The sequence below is a fragment of the Orcinus orca genome, chromosome 2 (assembly GCF_937001465.1).
Source record: "Orcinus orca chromosome 2, mOrcOrc1.1, whole genome shotgun sequence".
NCBI lineage: Eukaryota > Metazoa > Chordata > Mammalia > Artiodactyla > Delphinidae > Orcinus > Orcinus orca.
Genome location: NC_064560.1, coordinates 19224887 through 19251181, shown reverse-complemented (window position 1 = coordinate 19251181; position 26295 = coordinate 19224887). Strand labels below are relative to the sequence as shown.

General features: G+C 36.1%; 1 protein-coding gene across 7 annotated transcripts in view; it reads right to left on the bottom strand.

Annotated features, from left to right (window-relative positions):
- The window catches only part of ANKRD26 (ankyrin repeat domain containing 26), a 93189-nt gene that overhangs the window by 7965 nt on the left and 58929 nt on the right, over nucleotides 1–26295 (bottom strand). For all 7 annotated transcript variants that reach the window (XM_049706140.1, XM_033439242.2, XM_033439243.2 and 4 more), the window contains 11 exons: nucleotides 24864–25047; nucleotides 24111–24248; nucleotides 20332–21288; nucleotides 18787–18939; nucleotides 15848–15918; nucleotides 15416–15509; nucleotides 10946–11058; nucleotides 9239–9368; nucleotides 3268–3558; nucleotides 2465–2682; nucleotides 850–1078 (listed from right to left, as the gene is read on the bottom strand). In XM_049706140.1, the coding sequence (XP_049562097.1) occupies nucleotides 850–1078; nucleotides 2465–2682; nucleotides 3268–3558; nucleotides 9239–9368; nucleotides 10946–11058; nucleotides 15416–15509; nucleotides 15848–15918; nucleotides 18787–18939; nucleotides 20332–21288; nucleotides 24111–24248; nucleotides 24864–25047 (2578 nt within the window). The remainder of the gene's footprint in view (nucleotides 1–849; nucleotides 1079–2464; nucleotides 2683–3267; nucleotides 3559–9238; nucleotides 9369–10945; nucleotides 11059–15415; nucleotides 15510–15847; nucleotides 15919–18786; nucleotides 18940–20331; nucleotides 21289–24110; nucleotides 24249–24863; nucleotides 25048–26295) is intronic.

Sequence of the window (26295 nt, the reverse complement as noted above, 5' to 3'; positions counted from 1 at the left end):
TGCATCAAGAACATCATGAAAACACCATCAAAACCATAAACCCCTGTGCACTGAGTGAGATGGATATTTTAATAACAATGATACACAATGAAAACTAGTTGCAATTTAAAGACTCCCCATCATAGTCATCATTCATCCAGGTGATGGCAAGATAGAGAGATAAGTGGACTTCATTTTAAAAATTTAAATATTTGCTTTATTTACGTATTTAGAAATGTTCTACAATTGCTCAGCAGGACATTTTATAAAAATTCAATAAAAATGCTCTAAGTAAAACAGCAGTTAAGGATGCACTCTCATGTATGAAAATGACAAAAAATTTTAACTTAAAAACAAAAATTAACCTATTTAGTGCTACAAGTCTATTTAATTCACAAAAAGGATTTATCTAGGATTCCTTTAAATAAAAAAAAAAATCCATATATGGTTAAGTGTTTGGATGCCAATCATTCACTTATGCTTAGGGGTAGAAAAACTAGGGTGCAGCAAAACTTGAAAATGATTATGAACCATTGTCAAACTGAAATCAATTAGAAAGTATATCTTTGGTTATTAGGCAATAATATTTAATTTCTAAAATAGAATTTAACTGCAGTTTTTCAAGAAATTTAAAATTTGTCAGTTTAATTACATTTACTGAATAAAGTTAATGATAAATCTCTCTTGAAAATGAGAAATCCAGGGACTTTAAAAAAATCATAAAATTTCTGTCTCTTTATTAGCACAATTAATTATGGCTTTTACTTCGTGTGTGTAAGTCAAATAAACAATTCAGAATTTCACCAAATTAAAAACAAGAATTATTATCAGAAATCTGAAACCCAAGGAAAAAAGGATAATATCACTAACCTTGGTCAAGTAAATCTCCATGCTCTTATTTGAAGGGCGTGAACTTGAGGTAGAAATCTCTAAGTTTTCTCCTGGAGTAAGATTTCTATTGAGCACTAAACTATTATTAAGACTTCCTACACAAGGTGGCTCCAGGACTGGCCTCGTAGTAAGAGTGCTGAGTAAAGATCTGTTCTGCTGTTTCTCCACCAGTAGTTTGGTACTGATCTCTGCCAGCCTCTCATTAGTCCTGGGAAGATGGCAAAACACAAATTTCATTCATTTCATTTTTCCTAAATGATTTGCATTTTTTAAATTGCCATAATAGTAAATGGAATGTCCCATTAAACCACGTTTTAACACTGAAAATGGCTCAGAGCGACCTACTATAAATAATTCTAGGTGTAAAATTGTTCCAAAGAAGTATATATGTGTCTGGGGGATCCTGAACTAACAAGTAAGTCAAAGTCGGGAGAGGAGAGAAATGGTGTCAGTGACGGAGACGGCTTAACAGGTGACGCTCGCTGCCTTCTGCGATGCCTGCACTTAGACACCCACCTTTAGTAAACTAGTTCAGGGATGAAAAAACAAACCATCCCTTAAAGACATTTTCAAGCATTTTGCTTTCACCACCCCTGTATACACATTTCACTCATTACCTCAGAGAAATTAAGCATTCGGCACTGAGGAATGATCTAGTGCAGCCATCCCCAACCTTTTTGGCACCAGGGACCAGTTTCGTGGAAGACAACTTTTCCATGGATGGGGGTGTATGGGGGCTGTCAGGATGGTTCAGGCGGTAATGCGAGCGATGGGGGGCGATGGGGGGCGGCAGGTGAAGCTTTGCTGGCTCGCCCACTGCTCACCTCCTGCTGTGTGGCCCGGTTCCTAACAGGCTGCGGACAGGTACCGGTAACACTGTTACTGAGGCACTGGGGGTGGGATCTGCCCTTGCGGTCTTCCACGCACCCCCTCACGCAGGCCACCGTGTTATTTTTAGACACTTTGTGAATTATACGGCCCTTCGCCCCTCTGTTACCTTCCCCTTATTTCACAAGCATGACTTTATGTAGAGTAGAAAACCTTCAAATACAGTAGTTTGTCTCAGGGCGCCCTCTAGCGATGATACCAAAGATCATAATCAAGAAAGTAAATTTACCAAATGCTAAAATGTGACGCTTTGCGTTTAAGCTGTAATCTTCCAAAAAATAATTAAACTCGTTAATATTTCTATTTACGGGAATTCCAACAAGAAATTTTATTTAAACTACAAAGTTTCAAAAATACTTAGCTTAAAGACTAAATCAGGTTAACTATTGGGTTGGCCAAAAAGTTTGTTTGGGTTTTTCCAGTAACATCTTACGGGAAAACACAAACGAACTTTTTGGCCAACCCAATATATGAAAATATAAAAAATAAAGTTATGTAAAACCAACAAAAAGGTGGGGAGATGCAAACTGGACTAACATTTTAAAGGTGACTTCACTTACTAACATCATTTTCCAAAGTTATACTATCTAGTTAGCTTTCACTTCCTACTAATCTCATGAACCTGGCTCAATAAAAATTATGCTTTAGAGGCAAATTAATGAGCTAAATTTAAATTTATTTTCTATGATTCTATGTTTTGACTTACTTGTTTAGTTTATTTGCCAATGACTTTCTAACTTTTAGTTCTTCGAGGTAGAGTTGCTTATATTTTTCCAATTCTGTTTTATTAGAATCTTCTTGAAAAGCTTTCATTTTGGAGAGTTCAGATTCCAGATCTTTAATTCTGAGTTCCATCTGACTTCTTACTGAAGCATTATTATTCTCTCTTAACTGCTCTAAGTTTTCTTGAGATGCTGCTTGTGTCTAAAGTAAAATAAAAAGATACATGTTTAAAATAATTATAACCTGAATAATTATAGTATATTTGTGCCCTTTAGTTTTGCGTCAATGATTCAGAGAGCAATTTTAAATGTGAAAAAAAAGCTGAACTTTAAAAATATTTATCATCAATGTAAACTGACTTAAATCCTAATTATAAAATTAAAGTTGGATCATTCTTATATTTGTACTCATGTAATCTGATAATTCAAAGAATAATAGGATCAATTTAAAAATTTTTAAATTGAACAATACAACTAGGAATAATCCAAGAGTATGGTACAATTTCTAAATCACAATATTTTCTTTTCATCCTAATAGTTTTGTTTTATACCAGTTGGTCTTAAAAATAAAATGATTCTCTAGTGAGAATCGTTCTGAAAGATCAATTTAGTGAGAATAATGGTGGAAACCGAAATATTTAAAGGGAGAAACAAATGCCACCTTCCTTCCAGGAATTTACAAAACAAACTGCTATAAGGGAAGTAGAAGAAACACATAAAATGTATATATCCGAAATGTAATTTATAGTGAAGTGAATTAAAGCACATTACAGATCAAAAAATTAACCTGTAAAAATAGGTTGACTTCTTTTAATTTTTCTATTATATCCTGTCTTGCTCTTTCTTCAATCTCCCGTTTATACTGCTCTACTTGACTGTGTTCTATCATATTCATTTCTATATGACTTCTGAGGTTCACTACTTCTTGTTCCAACTTCTTTTTATTCTTCTCTAGTTTTTCACATTTCTTTTGCATTACTTTCATAGATAATAACTCCTGTTGAAGAACTTGATTTTTTGCACCCAGATGTAGACATTTTGAAGATGCAGTTTCCAGTTCTGCTGTAAGGTCATCAATCTGCATGAATAAAATAAAATCGTTTGGTAATTAGGGACGTAGACTGAGAATAGCCTAACTCAAAACCAGTATCAACTTTTAAAATAAATTCAGTTACAATAAAATGGTGTCTATATTGTAGCATGTAGGACCTTCAATTACTAAGAAAATGAAGAAAAACGTTCAAACCACCAAGAGCCACAAATATATATCCTTTACTGTCATCATTGTTACACAACATTTGCATTTGATTTTATACTCTTTTATTCTTCTATTGTTTCATGTCTTTCCTCCATAAAATGACTATAAGTCACCTCTTAGTAGAAAGTCTCTTACTCCTTCCCCACCCTCATCTTAACCCTCCATGATTTTTAAAGTTTTAGGGATATCATATTGAGTTATTTAGGGCTGAATTAATAAATGCCTCCCAAAATAAGACTCTGAAAATCAGACTCTAATGAGTCTTGTAAATATGGCTTCTAATACCATAAGCCTTTTTTCTGAACTACAAATATTTTATGCTAATGTGAATTGCATTCCAAGGAGAAATGCTTCACAGGGTTAAGAAGAAATCACATCTCCCAGTGTAATAGTTTAGCGAGATGATCCATACATTTTTCTGAACGAAAAAGTGCCATTAATTCTTGTAATGCTTTGTTACTTTCTACAGAATAAGAGAACATACTAAACAAAACAAACAAAAAAACTTGCTGGAATTTCAACGACACTGAGTTGGGAAGAACTTCCCTTTAGACAGAATGATTATTTGGTAAGACAAGGTCAAGTGGATGTGGTAGTTTTAAAACATGTCTACAAATTCTTTGACACTTATCTCACGAAATTCCCAGGGCTTCGTAAGACTGTTAATGGAAGCCTGACGGCCCTTGAAGAGGCTGAAGGTGACAGCTTCTAGGCAAGGGAAGAAAATGACACTGCAACCTGGAGGAAGGGGGACTCTAGCTACAAAGCAGCTGAAAGTAAAATTGATGAGAGGGATAAGCTAAAAAAAAAAAGACTATTAAATATAAAGGATCCAGGACTCATTGGGTTCAAATATCTGTATCCCATTTACAGCATCTCCACATGCCCAAATAATGCTAAAACAGAGAAATAGGTTCTGGGCTAAGATAGGATTTAGGGTGCTGCCAGGAAAACATGGTCTAAAGATAAAGCCAAGACTGTAGGACCCTTTATTAACACCCTGGAAAGACTTAAGTTGGTGCCTCAAATTCCTTTAAGGATCTTAAAAAAAGCATAAGAATTTTAAAGGCATCATCCTACAAAGTTTCCCGTCCTACAACAGCTTCACAAGAAGCCCAAGGGGAAGAGCTTATCTCAAAAAGATTTGGGAGGGTAGCTTTTCCAATGGCATGAACCCCAATAAAATTCACAGGACACTCAAAGCTTTAAAGAGAACTGTGGTAGCAAAAACACTGCTTGCTAGCTTGGATTAACAGAGACCAAGACAGTACAAAATGAGAAGAGGCCTTTGGGATTTTCTTAGAAGTTCTGTAAGTCCCCTTTCCTCCAGGTTTCAGTGCAATTTTCTTCCCTTGCTGGCTTGAGAAACACTACTCAGCTGCAAACACAGGTCATTTCTTATGAAAAGGACAGAACAAAGAGCTCAGAGGGTACAGCAAAGGAGAATCACTTCCATGGTCGGGACTAAGTCCTAACCAAAGAGCTGGCAGCAGGTATCAGGCTGTATTTCAGAACTGCTATGGACCAGCATGTCTTTCATTTTCCATTTCTGAATGGGAGCGTCTTTAGCAGTTTAACAGAATGTTGGGTATGTGGGTGGCAGAAAATTTGTCCCTTTAGCTCTCAAGTCTTAGTACTGAGAGGATTGGTACTCAAGGGGCTATACTCTAGAAACCACACCCAGGAGCCTCATCCCCATCCGTACCTGGTGAAAGATGGTAAGATCCTGGACTCAAGCCTGAGCCTGACACCATAACAATTGAGATTTGTGGGGGAACTGAGTAGGGATAAGTGTATTCTTCATGTGGAAGGAATATAAAAAATTGTGGCCAGTGGGTAGATTATGCTGGTTTTTAAATGTATCCATGAGTTTTTTAAAAAATTTATTCCTTAAAAAAAGGTAGACTATGGGCCAAGCATAAGTGACTTATTCCTAATGAACAGAATATGGTGAAAGAGATGCTGTGTGAATTGCAAGGCGAGGTTAGACAAGGCAACACAGCTTCTGCCTGGCTCTTAACCTTGGAACCCAGCCCCATGTTGTGAGAAGCTCAGGCCACAAAGAGAGCCTCGGTGTTCAGGGTAGGTGTTCCAACTGAGGGGAAGAGAGGCCAGCTCTCCTGGCTATGCTTTTCCTAAGTATAGATTGTGAACAAAATAAACGTTGCTTATTTAAGCTACTAAACTTTGAGGAGATTTTTAGGAAAAAAACAGATAGAAAAGTGGATTAAAAAAAAGAGATAATAAGAAACATAACTTTGACACAGTAGAAATTGGTTTCCTATAAACTGTAATCTAATAAATGTTGAGATTACTTTAAAATGACAAACAGTGCTGATGAGAAGAAGCAGATAACTAGAAGAAAGACCTAAGAACTATTCAGGAGGAAGTTTTTGGCAGGTTCCCTTCACTTACAATTTCTTACAGATAGGCAGGTATGCCTCTTCAGAATTTCCCCTCAAGTTTGAAGATAAGGAAGGTTGGTAAGCAAGGAGACATATGAAGTATAATAGTTGAAAAACAACTAGAAATTGTCAGTTTAATTACCAAAATCAGACTTTTTTACCTCATCTCAATTAACTGAAATTCTAAGGGATAGGCAGCTTTGAATATTTATTAATCTAGGACTCAATCTTCATTGTCCTTTCCTCAGAGAAGAAATAAAACATCATGGAAGCATTTTTAATCTTCTCAGTAGTAAAACAAATGCAGTGTCCTTTGGCAGGATATAATTAAATACAATTTTTCCTTTACCTTACTTAAAGCTTGTTTGTAAGGGAAGGTAGGACTATCTCATTTTTACACTGTACCACAGTGCTTCTCTATATCACACAAACTGGCTTTGAAATTCAAATTACTAATCTATTATTTGTCCCAGATAAATTGATTATTACCTTTTTAAAAAAAATTGATTTTATTTATTTTTGGCTGTGTTGGGTCTTCGTTGCTGCGCACAGGCTTTCTCTAGTTAACAGTGAGCAGGGGCTACTCTTCGTTGAGGTGCACAGGCTTCTCATTACAGTGGCTTCTCTTGTTGTGGAACACGGGCTCTAGGCGCATGGGCTTCAATAGTTGTGGCACACAGGTTCCATAGTTGTGGCTTGCGGGCTCTAGAGTGCAGGCTCAGTAGTTGTGGCGCATGGGCTTAGTTGCTCCATGGCATGTGGGATCTTCCCGGACCAGGGCTCGAACCATTGTCCCCTGCATTGGCAGGCAGATTCTTAACCACTGCACCACCAGGGAAGCCCTACCTGGTTTTTAACAGCTATACTCTTAAAATTTTTTCTTTGGATGGGATGAAATAGTTATTCTATTCATTATGTGTAAAGCTATAAAGTACAGCTATGCATCTCTTTCTTTTTAAATAAAAGAAGGTAGATACAGGGAACTGTGGTTTCTGAGAATTCAGGATCTACGTCAAGAACAAGATCAGCACGAGTGTTATACACAAGAAACACGTCAAAAGATGATTTAATTGTGAATTGCAACATGATGGCTTAGAAAGACTTCCAATGAGGAAAGCTGACAGCCCAGACTTAATCTCCTCCTAGATGGTGAAACCTGTGGATGAGTCTATGAATTATAATGAGCTAAACATAATGAAGCAGATAGCAGACTAAATCAGCAGATCTCGTGACCAAGATTTGATGGAAACTGGAGTGAAGTGGGAGGCATTGGGTGAGAGACTAAAGGTCTGAATGGAGGGAGAAAAAAAGGAATGGACTTTACCTTTGTAAACCTACTTCCCATCATGTCATGGGGTCAGTGAGGCATAAGCTGGCCACAGCCTCCTTCAAGAGGCAAAAAACCTCCACGGAAGTAGAGTTAAAGACATTCCACTACACTGACTTTTTATTATTACATAAAACAACTGGTAATATGCAAGATGACTAAGAAAGAATTCTCATAAAATCTGACTTGGTACTGGCATAGGACAGACATATAGATCAATGCATTACCATTGAGGATCTAAAAGGAAAGCCCCACATTTATGGCCAACTGATTTTAAGAGTGCCAAATAATTGAATGAGACAAGAAGAGTCTTTTTAACAAATGGTACTGGGACAACAGAATATCCACATACAAAAGAATAAAATTAGACCTCTACCTCATACCATATGTAGAAATTAACTCAATATGCAAGAGCTAAAACTACAGAATGCTTAGAAGAAAACACAGGTGTTTATCTTCATGACTGGATTTGGCAATTCTTAGATATGACACCAAAAGACAAAAATCGACCAATTGAACTTCAACAGTATTAAAGACTTCCGTGGTTTGAAGGACACCATCAAGAAGGGGAAAGGGCAAGCTCCTGAATGAGAGAAAATACTTGAAAATCCTATATCCGATCGAAGATTTGTATCTAGGATACAAAAAGAACTCTTACAATTCAATAATAAAAAGACAATCCAACTTAAAAATGGGCAAAAAGTTGAATAGACAGTTCTTCAAAGAAGATACACAAATAGACAATAAGCACATGAAAAGTGCCTCAACATTATTAGTCATCAGCAAAACGCAAATCAAAACCACAATGAGATGCCACTTCACACCTACTAGGATGGCTATAATCAGAAAGACAGGTAATGACAAGTGTTGACGGGCATGTAGAGAAATTGGAATGCTTACACACTTTGGATAAAAATGTAAAATGGGGCAGCCACTCTGGAAAACAGTACAGCAGTTCCTCAAAAGGTTAAACAGAGTTACCATACGATACAGCAATTCCATTCATAAGTATATTCCAAAAAGAAATGAAAAAAATATGTTCACACCGAAACTTGGACATGAATGTTCACAGCAGCATTATTAACAATAGCCAAAAAGGTGGAAACAACCCAAAGGTCCATCAACTGATGAATGGATAAATAAAATGTGGTATGTCCATACAAATGAATATTATTCAGCAATAAAAAGAAATGAAGTATTGATCCACGCTACAAAACAGATGTACCTTAAAAATACTATGCTGAATGAAAGAAGGCAGTCACAAAGGACCCCATATTCTGTGATTCCACTGACATGAAATATCCAAAATAGGCAAATCTATAGAAACAGGGAGTACAGTCGTGGTACTAGGGCTGGGAATATGAGGAAGGGAAAACTGGCACAGGGTGATGGCTAAAAAGTATAGGGTTTCTTTATAGGGTGATGAAAATGGTCTAAAATTGATTGTGGTGGTAACTGTATAACTTTTTGAATACACTAAAAGTCACTGAATTATTATATTTCAATAAAGCTGTCACCAAAAAATAATGGATGCTTTGGGGTAATGGTGTGCCGCTCAGCTTCAGATCACTAGTCATGGTTCAAGACACAGACAGTCAACAGTGTGCCCTTTTTATGGAAAAATGATATAGGAAAAAGCTGTCTTTTTTACTGGTATCAAATCTAAAACATTAAGAGACAAATCTCCGTTTCACTGCTCAAAGCATGGAGTGATTTATATTTCCCCAAACTAAGTGACTTTTGGGTCCCAAAACTGATTAAAAATTACCTTATGTTTTAGCATATTAATCTGAATATCCATTTCAATTTGATTGATTTTTAAATCTCCATGGAAACTAAGCTCTCCATTTTCATATTCATTTAACTTCCTTCTTGGCATTTTTAAGAGTTTCTTAAGTCTGTAGAAATGCATAGAATGAATAAGTCAAGTTCTTTAAGAGTAGATAATTAATAATTATTTAAACAGATATATGTTCTATCATATAAAATAAATGCTATAAATTATAATTCTTTCTCATATGTTCTAATCCAATATTGTTTGAAAGCATAATGACTAAATTATAATCTTAGGTAAATAATATGAAGAAAAATTTTATGACACGCTAAGTAAAGAGTTAATATAGTGTGTGTATACATATATTATACAGTTCTTATAAGTAAGCTGTTATTAGTATCCATTTTTAGTATGTTAATATGAAATATTAACTTATTATTAAATACTAGTTATAAACCAGAGATCAGTGTCCAAGTTGAAGAAGAAAAGCATATCATAGATGAATGTTTTGAAAAGACACAAAAAGACATTTTGGTACTTACTGACCACAGCCTCTACCAGAAGCAAAGAAAGAACATACAAAAAACATCGACACTCACTCAAAATAGAAAAAGAAACAAGAAAGAAAACTCTTTGGAGTCTGAGTTGACAGGGAAGAAAACCAGGCTGAGCTGCATAAAAAAGGAAATCAGCAGAGAGAGAATGTGTACCAGTCTCTTCAAGCTGTTTTAAGAGATCTAGAAATCTTGCCCAGCACAATGTTAACAAAATGCCAAGCAATGTAGAGAAAATTAAATGAGAGAAAAATACTAATGAGAATCAGGGAAGAACCATAAGTATAATACCAAAATCCACAGATGCTCAAGTCCTCCTAAGCACATACTCCTGTATACTTTAAATCATCTCTAGATCGCTTATAATACCTAATACAAGGTACATGCTATGTAAATAGTTATAAATACAATGTAAATAAATGCTATGGAAATAGTTGCCACCTGAGGCCAATCCAAGTTTTGCTTTTTGGAACTTTCTGGAATTTTTTTCCCCCTGAATACTTTCAATCTGAGGTTGGTTGAATCTGTGGATGCTGAGGGCTAACTATGCTCAGCAAATAACCAGAAAGGAAGCCATGTGGGGGCATCACAGACATTGGGAAACACTCTATTTTTTTTTTTTTTAATCTGAGTGGTCAAAACATGATCACTAATGTTATTATTCTTTAAGTCATACATATGTTTTTGTATGTATATTCTAGAACTAAACTTTTAGAGCAGAAAGAAAATATAAGCAAAATCAAGGTAGTTTTTGATGTTGTTAAACAGTGACACAAATAGGTTTTTAGATATTAAAATACTTGAACGCTGAAGGGGAAGGACACAACTAAAAGAAGGCAGGATTACCAAAAAAGAGCAAAGATATCTTGCAGACATAAAAATTCAAGGTAGATGATGAAGAGCAGAGTGACATTACTATACACAAGGCACACTATTGTTATTGTTTCAGAAATCATTGAAGAGGAACTGTAATACTGGGGCACTCAAAACAGTTTCAGATTGTGCTGTGAGTTTCTAAAGTAAACTTTTAAATAGGATGGATGATTTAAGTATGAATATACACATACAAAATGAATTTGTATCTAAGGTTTTAATAAAACAAAATTTTAGTTAATAGTTGAAATTATCAGAAATATTAAAATCTTACCCAATAATCTCTTTTTCTAATTCACTATTTTTCTTCATTTCTTCATCCAAATTATATTCCAGAGACTGTTTTAGCTCAATACATTTCTTTAATTGCTCCTTTTCATCCTCAGACTTTGAAAAAAAATTTTTAATTATTTTTTAAAACCTAGAAACTTACTCTTCTTTCTTAAAAATATTACTTCTCATGAGTTCATGAGTAATATACATTTATAGTGAAACACAGCTTATAAACCTGATGCCAATAAGGACAGACTTCAAAAATAATGACTTTTCTTGAAACAGCTTATATTGATTTTTCATTTTCATCATTTCATCATTTTCCTAGAATTTAAACTGCCAAAATTTATTTGTTAAAAACAGACATTTTGGGACTTCCCTGGTGGCATGGTGGATAAGACTCCGTGCTCCCAATGCAGGGGGCCTGGGTTCAATCCTTGGTCAGAGAACTAGATCCCACATGCAGGCTGCAACTAAGAGGTTGCATGCCACAACTAAGGAGAACACCTGCTGCAACTGGGGAGCCCGTCTGCTGCAACCAAGACCTGGAGCAACCAAAATAATAATAATAATAAATAAATAAATAACCCAGAGGTTTTTACATGTTAATGAAATTTTTTTAAAGAGTGGCTAGATTTACGTTTTAGTTTCTAAAGATGCCCTAGAAACATTTTCATCAATGGTTTAAGATACTCCAAGTTTTGTTAAATCACATCCTACTAATATAATCTTTGAAAAATTCCCACACAACATGAGATAAAGCCTTTTATTCTCTGTAAGCATTCTTCCATAGGTTTTAATTTCTCCATTTCTATTAACCATTCTTCTCTTTAAATAAAGTTTAAGTCTTCTATACACTAAATAAAAATGTAATTTCTTCTTGATTCTTGTAGCTTTTTCTCTCATCCTTTTTCTCCCCCACCCCTGCCATTGGACTCTTACATTCTTTTTTTAATTAATTAATTAATTTTATTTATTTATTTTTGGCTGCGTTGGGTCTTTGTTGCTGCGTGCGGGCTTTCTCTAGTTGTGGTGAGCGGGGGCTACTCTTCGTTGTGGTGCGTAGGCTTCTCATTGTGGTGACTTCTCTTGTTGCGGAGCATGAGCTCTAGGCACATGGGCTCAGTAGTTGTGGCTCCCGGGCTCTAGAGCGCAGGCTCAGTAGTTGTGGCGCACAGGCTTATTTGCTCTGCGGCATGTGGGATCTTCCCGGACCAGGGCTCGAACCCGTGTCCCCTGCATTGGCAGGCAGATTCTTTTTTTTTGTGGTACACAGGCCTCTCACTGTTGTGGCCTCTTCCGTTGCGGAGCACAGGCTCCAGATGTGCAGGCTCAGCAGGCATGGTTTACGGGCCCAGCCACTGTGCGGCATGCGGGATCCTCCCGGACCGGGGCACAAACCCGTGTCCCCTGCATCGGACTCTCAACCACTGCACCACCAGGGAAGCCCGGCAGGCAGATTCTTAACCACTGCACTACCAGGGGAGCCCTGGACTCTTACATTCTTTAACGCACGGTCTCATCCACAATTCATCTTTCATCACTTATTCTCTTCTTTTACACTAAATTGACTTTCAATCTTGTAACTCCACTAAAAGTTTTGAGGGTCATCAAGAACCGTTTCTTCAGTCCTTACCCTGCTTTACTTCTCAGCAGCAACGGCTAACATGACCACACTCTGCCTCTACTCCTCTGAGCCCACCTCAGTCTGAATGACAGTAACCCTTGATGTTCAGTCCTTGACCCTTTCTAATCCTCTTTCTAAATTCTCTCAGGGCTCCCTACATCTCAAGGCTTCGTACCAGATTCCCTAACCTACCTTTCCAGCCTTGACCCCTTCGCTGAGATCACCTGTACTTTTCTCTCCCCCTCCTCGCTCCTCATAGACAACATCCTCAGCCACACTCGTGAGCCATTACTTGGTGTGGATTATCCTTGTACAGAGCTATTCTTGGACACTTTATGTTTATTCTTATTGGTGTTACTTTGAGTGTAGTGTTATTTTCTAATCTTGGGGGGCACCCTCACCCTTAGGATGTTGACCAGCATACTTTGTCTTTATTTTCTTTTATAATGAGAAAGTTTTTCACAAGGATCAGATTATCAATTATTTGACCTTGTTTTCTTTTTCTTTTTGGCTGCATTGGATCTACGTTGCTGGGTGCGGGCTTTTTCTAGTTGCGGTGAGTGGGGGCTTCTCTTCACTGTGGTGCGCGGGCTTCTCACTGTAGTGGCTTCTCTTGTTGCAGAGCACAGGCTCTAGGCACGTGGGCTGCAGTAGTTGCAGCACATGGGCTCAGTAGTTGTGGCTCGCGGGCTGAAGAGTGCAGGCTCAGTAGTTGTGGTGCACGGGCTTAGTGGCTCCCTGGCTTGTGGGATCTTCCCAGACCAGGGATCGAACCCATGTCCAATGCATTGGCAGGCGGATTCCTAACCACTGCACCAGGGAAGTCCCTGCCCTTGTTTTCTTTTGAATAATTTCCTATTCCATAGAGACCTGACCTCATGGAAGTCTTCTGACACTCCTTTCAGGTGAATACTCAACTATACTGTTTGGAGTCTTGAGTCAGATAGAGCTCTCTCTTCTTCCCAGCCCAGATTCTTCATCTCAACACTGTGCTGACCATATATCTTAACTCAGGTTGGCTCTGGCCTGGGGATTCCTGAGATGAGAACTTTCTAGAGAAGCCAGGGCTACTGACTGAATTGGTGAAAAGCTGTCTCATTAAATTTTTGATTTGTGTAGACCTTAAAGTGGCCAATAATTCTATGTCATAATCCTAACTCATTTCTATAGGAATCTACAGAAAATCCCTAATTATATTTTTAATATGCTTAATCAGTGTGGGGTATTCTCACAAAATTTTCAATTTCTGATACCCGAATAGATTTCTGTTTGACAATGTAAGGGGACATCTGGCACTCTCATTCACATAAGACTCCTTTTGTCAACATATTGTATTGTCACTTGTATGAAAAGTATGCTAATACAATGTGACTAATTTATATCAAGTCTAGAAAAAATAATTTTCAATGTTTCTTTAACACAAGAAGGGCCAGTCAATAGAATGTTCTAGTTCCCCTGACAGGTATATCTGTATAATGACACTGCATGAATCTAACTATTGTGATGGAAAGAGACGAGTTGGTAGGTGCTACCTCATCCCTCCAACTTAGGGTTCACAATAGAATCTTCTGATTTTTACATCATAGGTAGCTTCCCCTACAAAGGAGAGTATAAATGGCAGGAGAGTCCCTTTCTGCTTGGTAAATAGTTACATAGCTTTCACTATACATTGATAAATTGGAATCCTGGATTACACATCAGTCTTTTCTGAGACTGGCCGTTACACCTTTGAAAGGCTGATTAACTCAAGTGTCTGGGAAAAAAATTGTTCCTGAACTTGCTATGCTAGGAGCACCTGTTACTATGTAAGACCCTGACTGAGCAGCCATTTCTACTTTTTCATTGGCATCTCTTTTCTTTTTTTAAAGAAAAAAGGGGGACTTCCCTGGAGGTCCAGTGGTTAAGACTTTGCCTTCCAATGCAGGGAGTTCGATCCCTGGTCAGGGAGCTAAGATCCCACATGCCTCCTGGCCAAAAAACCAAAACATAAAAGAGAAGCAGTATTGTATCAAATTCAATAAAGACTTTAAGAATGGTCCACATCAAAAAAAATCTTTAAAAAATAAAGTAAAATAAAATCCAAGAAAGGAAAAAATACATTCCGTTCAGAAAAATGCTTGCATAGTGACCTAGTTAGTATTCCTTCTTGATAAATAAAACGAACTACAACATTAAAAGTAATTCATTCTCGGGCTTCCCTGGTGGCTCAGTGGTTGAGAGTCCGCCTGCTGATGCAGGGGACACGGGTTCGTTCCCCGGTCCGGGAGGATCCCACATGCCACGGAGTGGCTGGGCCCGTGAGCCATGGCCGCTGAGCCTGTGCATCCAGAGCCTGTGCTCTGCAACGGGAGAGGCCACAGCGGTGAGAGGCCCGCATACCGCAAAAAAAAAAAAAAAGTAATTCATTCTCAAAATAGCACTGGAGGGTTTAGATTACAAGGGAAATTCAGAATTCTAGATCAAATCATTACTCAAATTTCTGGACTCAAACAGATATTTGTGTACCACTGTTCATAGCAGCATTATTAACAATAGCCAGAAGGTGGAAAAATCCCAGTGTTCATTGACAGATGAATGAATTAACAAAATGTGGTATATATAAAATATTGCTTTTGGACTGTCACAATCTTTTTAATTAAAATCTTACTAGAAAAATCAATTTTATTATTTCAGTCAACTTCCTCTATAAAGAGGAATTATGCTACTAGTAGCAAGTAGTATCAATATAAAAATAAACTCTTTTATCAATGAGACTTTTCATATTGTCCAAAATATTCTTGTATATTACTAGTATAAAAATTAAAATTCCTTTTCAGCATGACAGAAATTAAGAGATTGACTTACTGAACTTGTACTTAACAGGTTTTTCTGAAGCTGTTCAATTTTGCCGGCTTGCTTTTTGACTGCAGCTTTTAACTTGGCATTTTCAATTTCAAGCCTAAAATGCATATTTTAAACTAATTATTCTCACACATAGATTTTTAAAATACCACACACATTTTCTGAACAAACACCTGCAGGTTCAATTACATACGTTCTTAGAATTTTGAAAAGTAGATGATTTGGCAATTGTGCCGTTTTCTAGTTGTGTTCTGTGGATAATGTGAAAAATTTAGAAATAATGGAGAAAAATTATGCATTTCAAAATAGCTCAAAGCTGAAATGTTTACCCAGCCTCACAATGATGTATTTATTGTCATTACTGATATAATTCTCATACTATACTGCTTATCTGCTCTATACTTAAGTTATTTTCTGTGCTGCTTTAAATTGTACTTTTGGATGTGATCCTGCGTCTTCTCAGCACATCTCATGGCCTCTGTACGTCGATCCTGTGCTTCCTGCAACTAAAAGGAGAAAAAATTTTTTAAAATTACTGATAATCTAGCAAATCCGCCATCATCTGTTTTTATGTCTTTCATCTGCATATTGTTTATGACTACTTTCCTGCTGCAACAGCAGAGTTGAGTTGCTACAACAGACACCTTATGAACCACAAAGCCTAAAATATTTACTATCTGGCCCTTTACAAGTTACTGACCTCTAGTACTAAACCACAACATCATTCATGCTTTAAATTATATTTTATCAAATAAATACACAAACTTATAAATTGGCCAAATGGGGAAAGATATTTATATTTTTTATTCCACGCTCTATACCAATTATAATTTTAAATATCCACATATGTGAATGACCACAGCTCTTCCAGTGATTATGAACGTTCACACTACACACTACTGTTGGTGACAACCAGATGCTTCAGCGACTAGTGTGAGAGGCAGTATCTACACAGGAGCCAGAATGCGTGGGTCTGAGTCCCAATTCCACCAGTTATTTGCTGGATGTCCTTGAGCAAATTACTTAAATTTTCTGTGTCTCAGTTTCTCCAGCCGTAAAATGAAGATAATAATAGCACTGACCTCACTGGGATGTCAGGAAGATTAAATTGGGGGAGGGGGGTATACATAACGTATTTAGAAAAGTACGTGGCGCATAGTAAATGCTAAGTGTTTACAATTAGAATTATTCCTATTGCTGTATTTTATGTTCTAAACAATTTGATATTTTAGGCAGATGGCATGCCAACAGAAGTGGTCTCCTGTACAAGTCCCACTGAAAGCATTCTCCATACCATTGAAATTGGCAGTAAACGGGGAATGTGAGGACCAGAATGTATGTGCCCAGTACTTCAAAAACTTTCACTGATTCCACTAATCAACCAGTACTTTTTTCCACTTATAATAATTTATAACTTACTTCCTCTCTGTACTACTCAGTGGGCAGTGATCATGGATTTAATATGCGAATAGCACCTCCTGGATTGAGTGGTACATAACTTACATGACCATCAGAGGAAGGGTTAAGTCACTGGCATGGAAATATCACCCTATTGCTAAATCAAAGTTCTGAATCAGTTCACTCCCAGCGACTGTTTATGTCTAGAAAGTACTCGGATGAGAAAATTAAGGTTATGTGGTATGGATATCGGAGAAGCTATCCACAGAGCTTTACAGTTGGTGAAATGCTATAAATGTCAAAATCCCCAGTTCTGGCTGCATAATGAAGGAAGGTAAATTTAGATTTTTTTTCCAGAGTGAGGGAAAAAAAAAAAGAGCATTTAATTGAACAATTCTCCTCTATTAGATTAAGAGCTTTTAATTTTATATTTAATTGCTTAAAATACATTTTAATACAAGATTTATTATATCAATAGCTCCAAGAAAAAATTATTGGTATGGTATAAAGTACTTAATTGTATCCTAGCAACTGTTAAGCTAAAGTATTTTCAATTTATGCAAGACAGGTGCCGTGCATATCAATAAGTATTCCCTGTTAGACAAATTTATACTTAGACAAGATTCTCTCTCATGAAAAAAATTAAAACAGTGTAAAACTAAGGGCTAAACTGTTCTTCACAGACTAGATGACAGGGTCAATGAGAGCTAGGACAGTCAGAGAGAGCTTCATGGAGAAGACTGGGGGCCAGGTCTGAATAAATGGAGGATTAGGTAGGAGGAAAAGAAACTGTAAAGACAGAAAGGACAGCATGAGTAAAGGCCAAGAAAAGGTGAAATCAGCCAATTAACTCAGAGGATAAAATCCAACAGCAGGGAGATAAAAATTATGTCCACACAGTAACTTGTAAATGAATGTTCACAGCAGCATTATTAACAGCCCAAAGGTGGAAATAACCCAAAGGCCCATCAACTGATGAATGGATGAATGGCTTAGCCACATAACCTGCTGTTCGACAATAAACAGAAATGGAAGTACTGATATGCGCTATAACATGGATGAACCTCGAAAATGTTACGTCAAATGAGAAAAGCTAATCACAAAGGACCACATACTGTGTGATTCCATTTATATGAAATACCCAGAATAGGCACATCTACAGAGACAGAGATTAGACTGGTGGTTGCTGGGGCTGAGGGAGATGGGGGCCATGGGTGATGGCTAAGGGATGCAGGGTTTTCCTTTGTGGGTGATGGAGATGCTCTATAATTGACTGTGGTGCCAAGTGCACGACTCTCTGAATATACAAGGAGAGATTCATTTTAAATGAATTTTAAATGGGTGAATTATACGATATGTGAATTATCTCAATAGTTTTCTTAAAAATACAATGGCAGGATCTATATAATTTTCTTAATTTTCTATTTTGGGTGTACATACTATACACGATCTGAGTATCTCTACGCTTTTACAATATATCTAAAATGAAAAGAAAATGAAGGCAATGCCTAACTTCAACTGGTTTGTATAATGACCTTTCTGCACAAGTTATTCTGAAATCCATGAAACAAATATCCACAGATATTATATCCATTCACGAAAGTGAAGATGAAACATGACAATTTTATGGAACATTCCATTAAACATTATCCTCTGATTTTATCTGGCTTGCTTCATCATGGTAGTAGAGATATCACTAAAAAATACTGTTTAATAGAAAAAAAAGCCTCTCAACTTCTGTGAGGAATCATGCACAATTCTCAACTTTCCTGAGGGTAAACATTGTAAGAAAAAATATATAATGCAAACGGCAGAATGAAAGTCAGAGTTTAAGAAACAAGTGCATTATAAAGATAACAAAATTGTAATAAATTTACTTGTAACGAAAATACAAAAGAAAGCCGTCCAAGAAAATTAGTGTCCTAAAACACTTTATCCTATACATTAAGTATTGACACGTTAAATTTCATACATACCTGACTGGTGACTTGACGTAATTTTTTCTTTAAATCCTGTGCCTCATCTTCTAAATTAGTACGATAACGTGACGTGACCTCCAGTGAAGCCTCTGACATAGATTGCTTTTTTAGGGTATCAGCCAGTTCTTGTTGAAGTTGTCTCACAAGTGCCTAATAAGATACTCTGTCACTGATTTTATAAATTACCTTATTATTAAGTTATGTTAATAATAGATAACTCCAACATATGTACTTTGAAAACTATCACCAGAGACATCAATTTGTCTCCTTCTTCTCATATGTGCACCTTCCTGCTCACTGAATTTGGTTTAAGACACAGAAGGTGTTACCCTCCGGCCTTATCGCTATTAAGTTACTTAGACAATGGATTCAGTCCCGCTATCCACTCCCCACCCTTCCCGATCAATTTGCAGAGCTTGAGGACCTCCTCAAGTCTCAGAAAGAAATGGGTGTGTAGGTGGGACGAGTGGTGGGAACATCTTCCCTCTTCTCTACTGGAGGCTTCGATTAACTTCAGAGATCCTCACATATTCAATCCAGTGCTCAATAGATTCCTATCTCAGAATTAAAATGAGGTCATTCCCATTTTAATTCCTAGAATTAAAATGAGACCTTCAGGGCCTCCCTCTGCCTCCCGATGGCAGCCCCTATGACCCTGTCCCCCACTCTATTCCTGCTACTCATGAATCTGTCACCCCTCACTAGTCTGAAAATGGGAGTCCAATGTCAAATTAATAAGTCACAGAGAGCTACAATTCTCTTTGTATTGGACAAATTTATATCCAAATGATAGTAACTGAGCCTTGAAATGAGAATTATGAGCAAATTATTTGTAAAAATGTTCCAAGTAAATTATAAATAGAAGTGGGAAGATTAAATCAAGTATAGTTTTGCTAAAGCTCACTACTTTAATCCCAAATTATGATTTAATGAAAAGCAGATGCCTTTAAAGAGTTGAGAGTTCATAAGAATACATGGTTTGAGGCTGAACTATTTCCCAAATTAATTCTAATTGACATGAATAAAAATAAAATTATATCAACTAAAAAGTTATGACAAGCTACTGAAGGAAAAGTACTATGAGATATGGCATCGACACATCAGTTCATCTGGGAAATCTGGAATTGACTGTCAAGGTAATACACACAACTGAATCTTAATTTCAAAATAATTCATTTTAGATCTGAGCGTTTCATTTATCTGCTTCATCGTGATACTAAAATGTGACATAAAGATTAAAATTATTATCTTAGCAGTAGAAGAGTAAGTTACTAATACCTGTCTATACCCATTAACAATTTATAACTTAATCTCTTAAAATTTCATAGGTGACACAATGTCTCTACTCAAAGTAAAGCACCTCTCAGGCCTAATTCTTTATTTGCTGGATACAAGGTATGCTTTGAGGCTGATTTACAGTCTATAGATTTATAGTCTATATATTTTTTATATTCAACTAGATTCAACATTTAGCCATAATCAAAATCACTTTGAATTTTCTTTCAGGAAGTCTGAGAATTATTTCTCTTCTTGGATACTTACTTCTCTTTCTGTTTTCTCATTTTCATACTGATACATTCTCTCTTTTAAATGATTACATTCATTGATTAACTCCTTGTTTCTTTCCTCCAGCATCAGACCTTGTTTTTCACTTTCAGCTTGAAGTTTTTTCACAATATCCTGAAACTGGTCTTGGATGTTAATTACTGTCTTCTCTTTACTGTCGGCTTTGTTTTGCGCATCATCCAGTTGCTGTCTGAGCAACATGTTTTCACTCTGGAGTTGAGATAATCTCTCTTCTAAGGATTCCTGCTTTCCAATGTATTTATTCACTTTGCCTTGTTCGCTTTGATACATGTGTTCAATTTCCTTCTTTTGACACTGTGCTTGGCTTAGGTCTCTCTGTACACGTTCTAACATCAAAGTCTTTTCTCTGAGAGCATCCCTCGTGTGATGGAGCTGGGTTTCTAGGCTATTGAATTTACTTTCAGCTTTAGAAAGTTGCTGGGAAAGCATCTCATTGTTATCGTTCAGGTTAGACACATCAAAATTCATTTTGTCCTGCAAGCGTAACCACTCATCTCTTGCTCTCTGGAAGGCAAGTTCCAGGTCTCTTTTTGATGTCTGACTTTGATGGTGATCATGTATGGCGGTAGCCAGTCTAGAACGGTAGGATTCCACTTCTGTTTCCAGTCTTTCTTTGCTTTGTTTTTCATTCTCCAGCTTAGAGTTTAGCATTGTATTCTCAGCTGTCAGAACATTAAGCTGTCCAGTATATTGGAATGTTGTCTTTGTTAATGTTTCCTCATTCAGTTTTATTGTCTTTTGAAGATCATCATTCTTTTCTTTTACAATTTCAATGTCCTCAAAATATTTCTTTTCCTTTTCCTGGTTCTGACATTTTATTGTGTCTATTTCCAGTCTTAGCATGGCAACTTCATCCTGCAAGATGTGGTTTTTATGTAACAGATCTTTTTCTTTTTCAGGACTATTGGACACCTAAGTGAAACAGAGGAGATTTTTAGCTAGTACTCAATAAATTGACATTTCATGATTTCCTCTGAAAGACTAACCTATATGTTTATACAATGAAAAGGCTGCAATAAGTGGATATCCAACTGGAAAAAATAAGGTTGGATACAAACCTCAGACTTCTTACAAGCAGAAATCTTCAAAAGTTCAAAAATTTAATTAAAGACAATGAATCCACGAAAGCAAAAAAGAAACCACAAGAGAATTCTTAAGAAGCTCAGAATTGGAAAGGCCTTTCTCTAAATTATAACAAACCCAGAAGGCTTAAAATAAAAGATTAATAAATCTGACTACACTTAAAAATTGCATCTGATGTGATATATTTATACAATGGAACACTACTCAGCCATAAAAAAGAATGAAATAATGCCATTTGCAGCAACATGGATGGACCTAGAGACTATCATACTAAGTGAAGTAAGCCAGACAGAAAGACAAATATCATATGATATCGCTTATACATGGAATCTAAAAAAATGATACAAATAAACTTATTTACAAAACAGAGAGACTCACAGACATAGAAAACAAACTTATGGTTACTAAAGGGGAAAGAGGGGGAGGGATTCATTAGGAAGTTGGGATTAATATATACACACTACTATATAAAAAACAGATAACCAACAATGACCTACTGTGTAGCACAGGGAACTACACTCAATATTTGGAAAAAGAATCTATAAAGGTATATATATATATATATATAGATATAAAACTGAATCACTGTGCTGTATACCTGAAACTAACACAATATTGTAAATCAACTATACTTCAATAAAAAATAAAATAAAATACCACCCGCTAGCTTAAAAAAAAATTTGCTCATCTGCTATCTAACCTATACAGCTACCCCACAGTAAAAGCCTTAGCTCTGTATATATTTCGACAGATTAAATTTCCTAAAAAATTTTTTTCCTGGGCTTCCCTGGTGGCGCAGTGGTTGAGAGTCCGCCTGCCGATGCAGGGGACACGGGTTCGTGCCCCGGTCCAGGAAGATCCCGCATGCCGCAGAGCGGCTGGGCCCGTGAGCCATGGTTGCTGAGCCTGCGTGACTGGAGCCTGTGCTCCACAACCGGAGAGGCCACAACAGTGAGAGGCCCATGTACCGCAAAAAAAAAAAAAAAAAAAAAAAATTTTCCTGAGAATATTCCATAAATATTCTACGTTTCTAATATTTGTATAGTCCTGAGAATATTCCATAAATATTCTATGTTTCTAATATTTTTATAGTCAGTTACAAGAATTACATCTACTGATAACCGTACCAAATAAGCACTTCTACAAACGTCAATTAACTCATTTAGCTATGACAGTCCTGGAAATGAGGAAGTCAAAACTACAAGCAAGCTGCAGGCTTTTCTCCAGGTCTTCTGACTTTACTATGAGTCCCCTTACACCAAACCACAGCTAGTTCTCTAGTACAAACATATAAATATGAAATGAGCCTTATCTTTCACTAATGGTGCATACCCTAGTGGTAAATAAGGTAAAATTTATAGAGATCTTAGAAAATCATGAGATTATTCGCTGCTGCAATCACTTTTATTCTCTCTTCATAATGCTTAAAATAGTAAGGTAGGGGGAAATACAATGAACTGTTTCACTAAAAATAAAATACTTATCAATAAATTATCACTAAATAAATATTATGGCATATCTATCACTATTTTCAAAAGTTCCTTGTACTGAAATAGGACATTACATGGAGCAAAGTGTTAATTTTCTCACAAGTAGAAGAACGACATCCAAAAGATGGTCTCTGAACTGGCTATACCTTTCCTCCTTACCATCAGTGGAAGGGATAAACTAACCTCTCTATTAATCTATCAAGGAAGTGAAATCACTGCCAAAAACCATAACGTTGTTTTGTTTGTTTGTTTTGGGGTTTTCTTTTTTTTTTTGGTATTTTATAAGTTTATTCTGAGGAAATAATTTTTTTAAGTGCTCAAAAATGTTTTTACGGGCTTCCCTGGTGGCGCAGTGGTTGAGAGTCCGCCTGCCGATCCAGGGGACACGGGTTCGTGCCCCGATCCAGGAAGATCCCACATGCCGCGGAGCGGCTGGGCCCGTGAGCCATGGCCGCTGAGCCTGCGCGTCCGGAGCCTGTGCTCCGCAACGGGAGAGGCCACAGCAGTGAGAGGCCCGCGTACCACAAAAAAAAAAAAAAAAGTTTTTACAACTAATGTTGCAGCTTTTACGATACTGAAAAATTGTAAATGATGTAAAAATGTCATTGATGGGGTACTGGTTAAAGAAATGACAGTGAAACCAAGAACAGACTCTGATTTAGACACTGAAAATGATGAGGTGCATAGTGATTGACATGTTCACTCCAAAGCAGAGGGCAAGATCGTATTCAGTGCTGGGATTTGGTTGGGTAGTGTGGTCGATGGTGGAGCACACATGGTCTTCCCTGCCTAAACCACCATCAGGGTGCAGACTTTTCTAGATGGTAGCAATAGTTTTGAGATTATGAAAAGTTCATCAGTTCCTATGGAAAATATTAAAAGCCTCTCCTTGGATGAGGCTATTGTATGTCACTGCTTGACTGTTGCAGACAAATGGATTTGAATTAAAAATACTACTTGAATTAAATTTAATTAAAGATAATTCAATTATGTTTGAATTAAAAATATTAAATATCCAATGGACGAGAAACGTCACCCCCCCCAAAATATACTTAAATAGGTTTTAAATATCCTCTATACTGTCTGTGATGTATAGTATTGGTTTTTAAAATATATACAGATACATACACACAAATATTTGAAAATGATTAAAGAAAATACCTCAGAATTCATTTCCTTATTAGTCATTTCTATCTCCTTTTGTTTGGCAAGGTGATTGGTCAGGATTCCATCTTGTAAAATTCTGGCATTCCGCTCTCGAGAAAGCTGCCTCTGAGTGTCATTTCGCTCTTCTACAACCTGGAGACACATTTCATGAGGTTTTTGGTCTCATATCATTAAAAAAAAAAAGTCAAAAGCTTAAGAGCAGAATTAAAAAAAAAAAAAACTGTTAAAAGGAAGTAGCCTTTTTAAATAAACACAAGGATCTTTATCCCACATGAATAACTTAAGATTTTAATTTAAATGACTGCTAAACTTATCACAGAGCAAAAATACAGGGAGATATAGTATTGTGAAAGAAAATCTTTTTACAAAGCATTTAACTAGTTCCATCACAGTCTCAAAGCAATTTAGCCTGTATTTTAACATAAAAAAGCCAAAATTAACACATGGATTGGAATTAAGAATATTACTTTCGAATAGACCAAAAATGCCAATCATTATGTTAATCATTAAGCTCAATTTACCTTCCATTCCTCCATTCAGAAAACATACACAGAGCATGTATTAGAAGCTAAGAATGGCAAGAAATTAATAATTTAAGCTATAAATGTCATAGTTCATATTTAGGATGAGATAACACTTTTTATTTGTTTTAAACCTAAATAATATATATTAAATCAAAGAGATATTACAAATAATACTGATGAAATACTGTTGGAAATTTGAAATTTTCACCAAAGATTAATTTACCTGATTCAGATTATTTCTCACAGTCCTCAGTTCCATGTCTAGTGCTCTGAGATTGAGTTCAAGTTGTTGTTTCATTTCAACTTCTTTACTGTATTGCTCTTCTTTTCTTCTTAACTGCTCCTTAATTTTTTCATATAACATGTCAGCATTTCTTCTCTTCTCTTCTTCTTGTTTTAGGGTGAATCTGCAGTTAAATATGTTTACCTTAACATGTGTTTTGTTAGAAAATAAAAAGTTCATTTTATGATCTGGCTCTTCACCCGCTGATTTACTATCCTAATGAAATTTCTGTTCTCCAGTTTTGTTTTTCCTTTCTAGGTCTCATATTTTTAATTCCTCACTTCAATCTCTTCATAAAGGTATATATACTTGAAAGGTAGCAATGAAAAAACATTCTGCCACTTAAGTAAGTTTTAGTCCACAGTAACTCTGGTGAATAGTGTAGGAAAGAAATTTTGAAATTATTCAGTGAAGTTAGGTCAAAAATTACCCTGTTTTCCACACTGTCATAATTACTCCTCCTTTAGGACAGATAATTTAGTTACTAATTAAAAAGAGAAGCTGTTGTTTAGAAACAAGTTCATAAGTTCACTAGAAATAAAATTTCAACTTCATAAAATACTACAGGTACCCCTAAATGACTTACAGTGCCAGATAAAAATCTGCAGATGTCTTTTACAGAACACATATCTTCAGACACTAATCCAAGACTAGGCTAGGGAATCTAATATCTGTTGCCCCACACTTTTTATGTTTCTTCTTTTGCAACATTTTCAACTTGTTGATTATTATCTATTTAATAAATAATTTTAAATCCCGTAAGGCAGGATCCATATTAATTAATTAAACAATAGAGAGTATTTTGTGCTTTCAGTACAAACCTTTGAACTAATTTTATCTCTGTATGAAAGAGATATTGAATAAACTAATCAGTAATCACCTTCCATTTTTACCTTTTATTTCATCCATGCATATGTTAAGAATAAAACTGCATAATTTTTTTTAAAAATTTTGTCTTGAGAAAAATGGCCATTTCATACTTCTGTGGGTGGGAGTGTAAAGTAATATAAACTTTCTGGAGAACAATTTAGAAACATGGATCAAAGACCTTTTTTAAAAGTTCTCATACTTTAACCAAATAACACAATATTAAAGAATTTATTCAAAATAAATAATCAGAAATGTAGAAATGAATTTATAGAAGAGACGTTCCTTGTAGCATTAAATATAATACAGAAAAATGAAAAACAACTGAAATTCAATTTGTTAAAAAAATAATGACTATAATTCAAAAAGACACAAGCACCCCAATGTTCATTGCAGCACTATTTACAATAGCCAGGTCATGGAAGCAATGTAAATGCCCATCGACAGACAAATGGATAAAGAAGATGTGGCACATGTATACAATGGAATATTACTGAGCCATAAA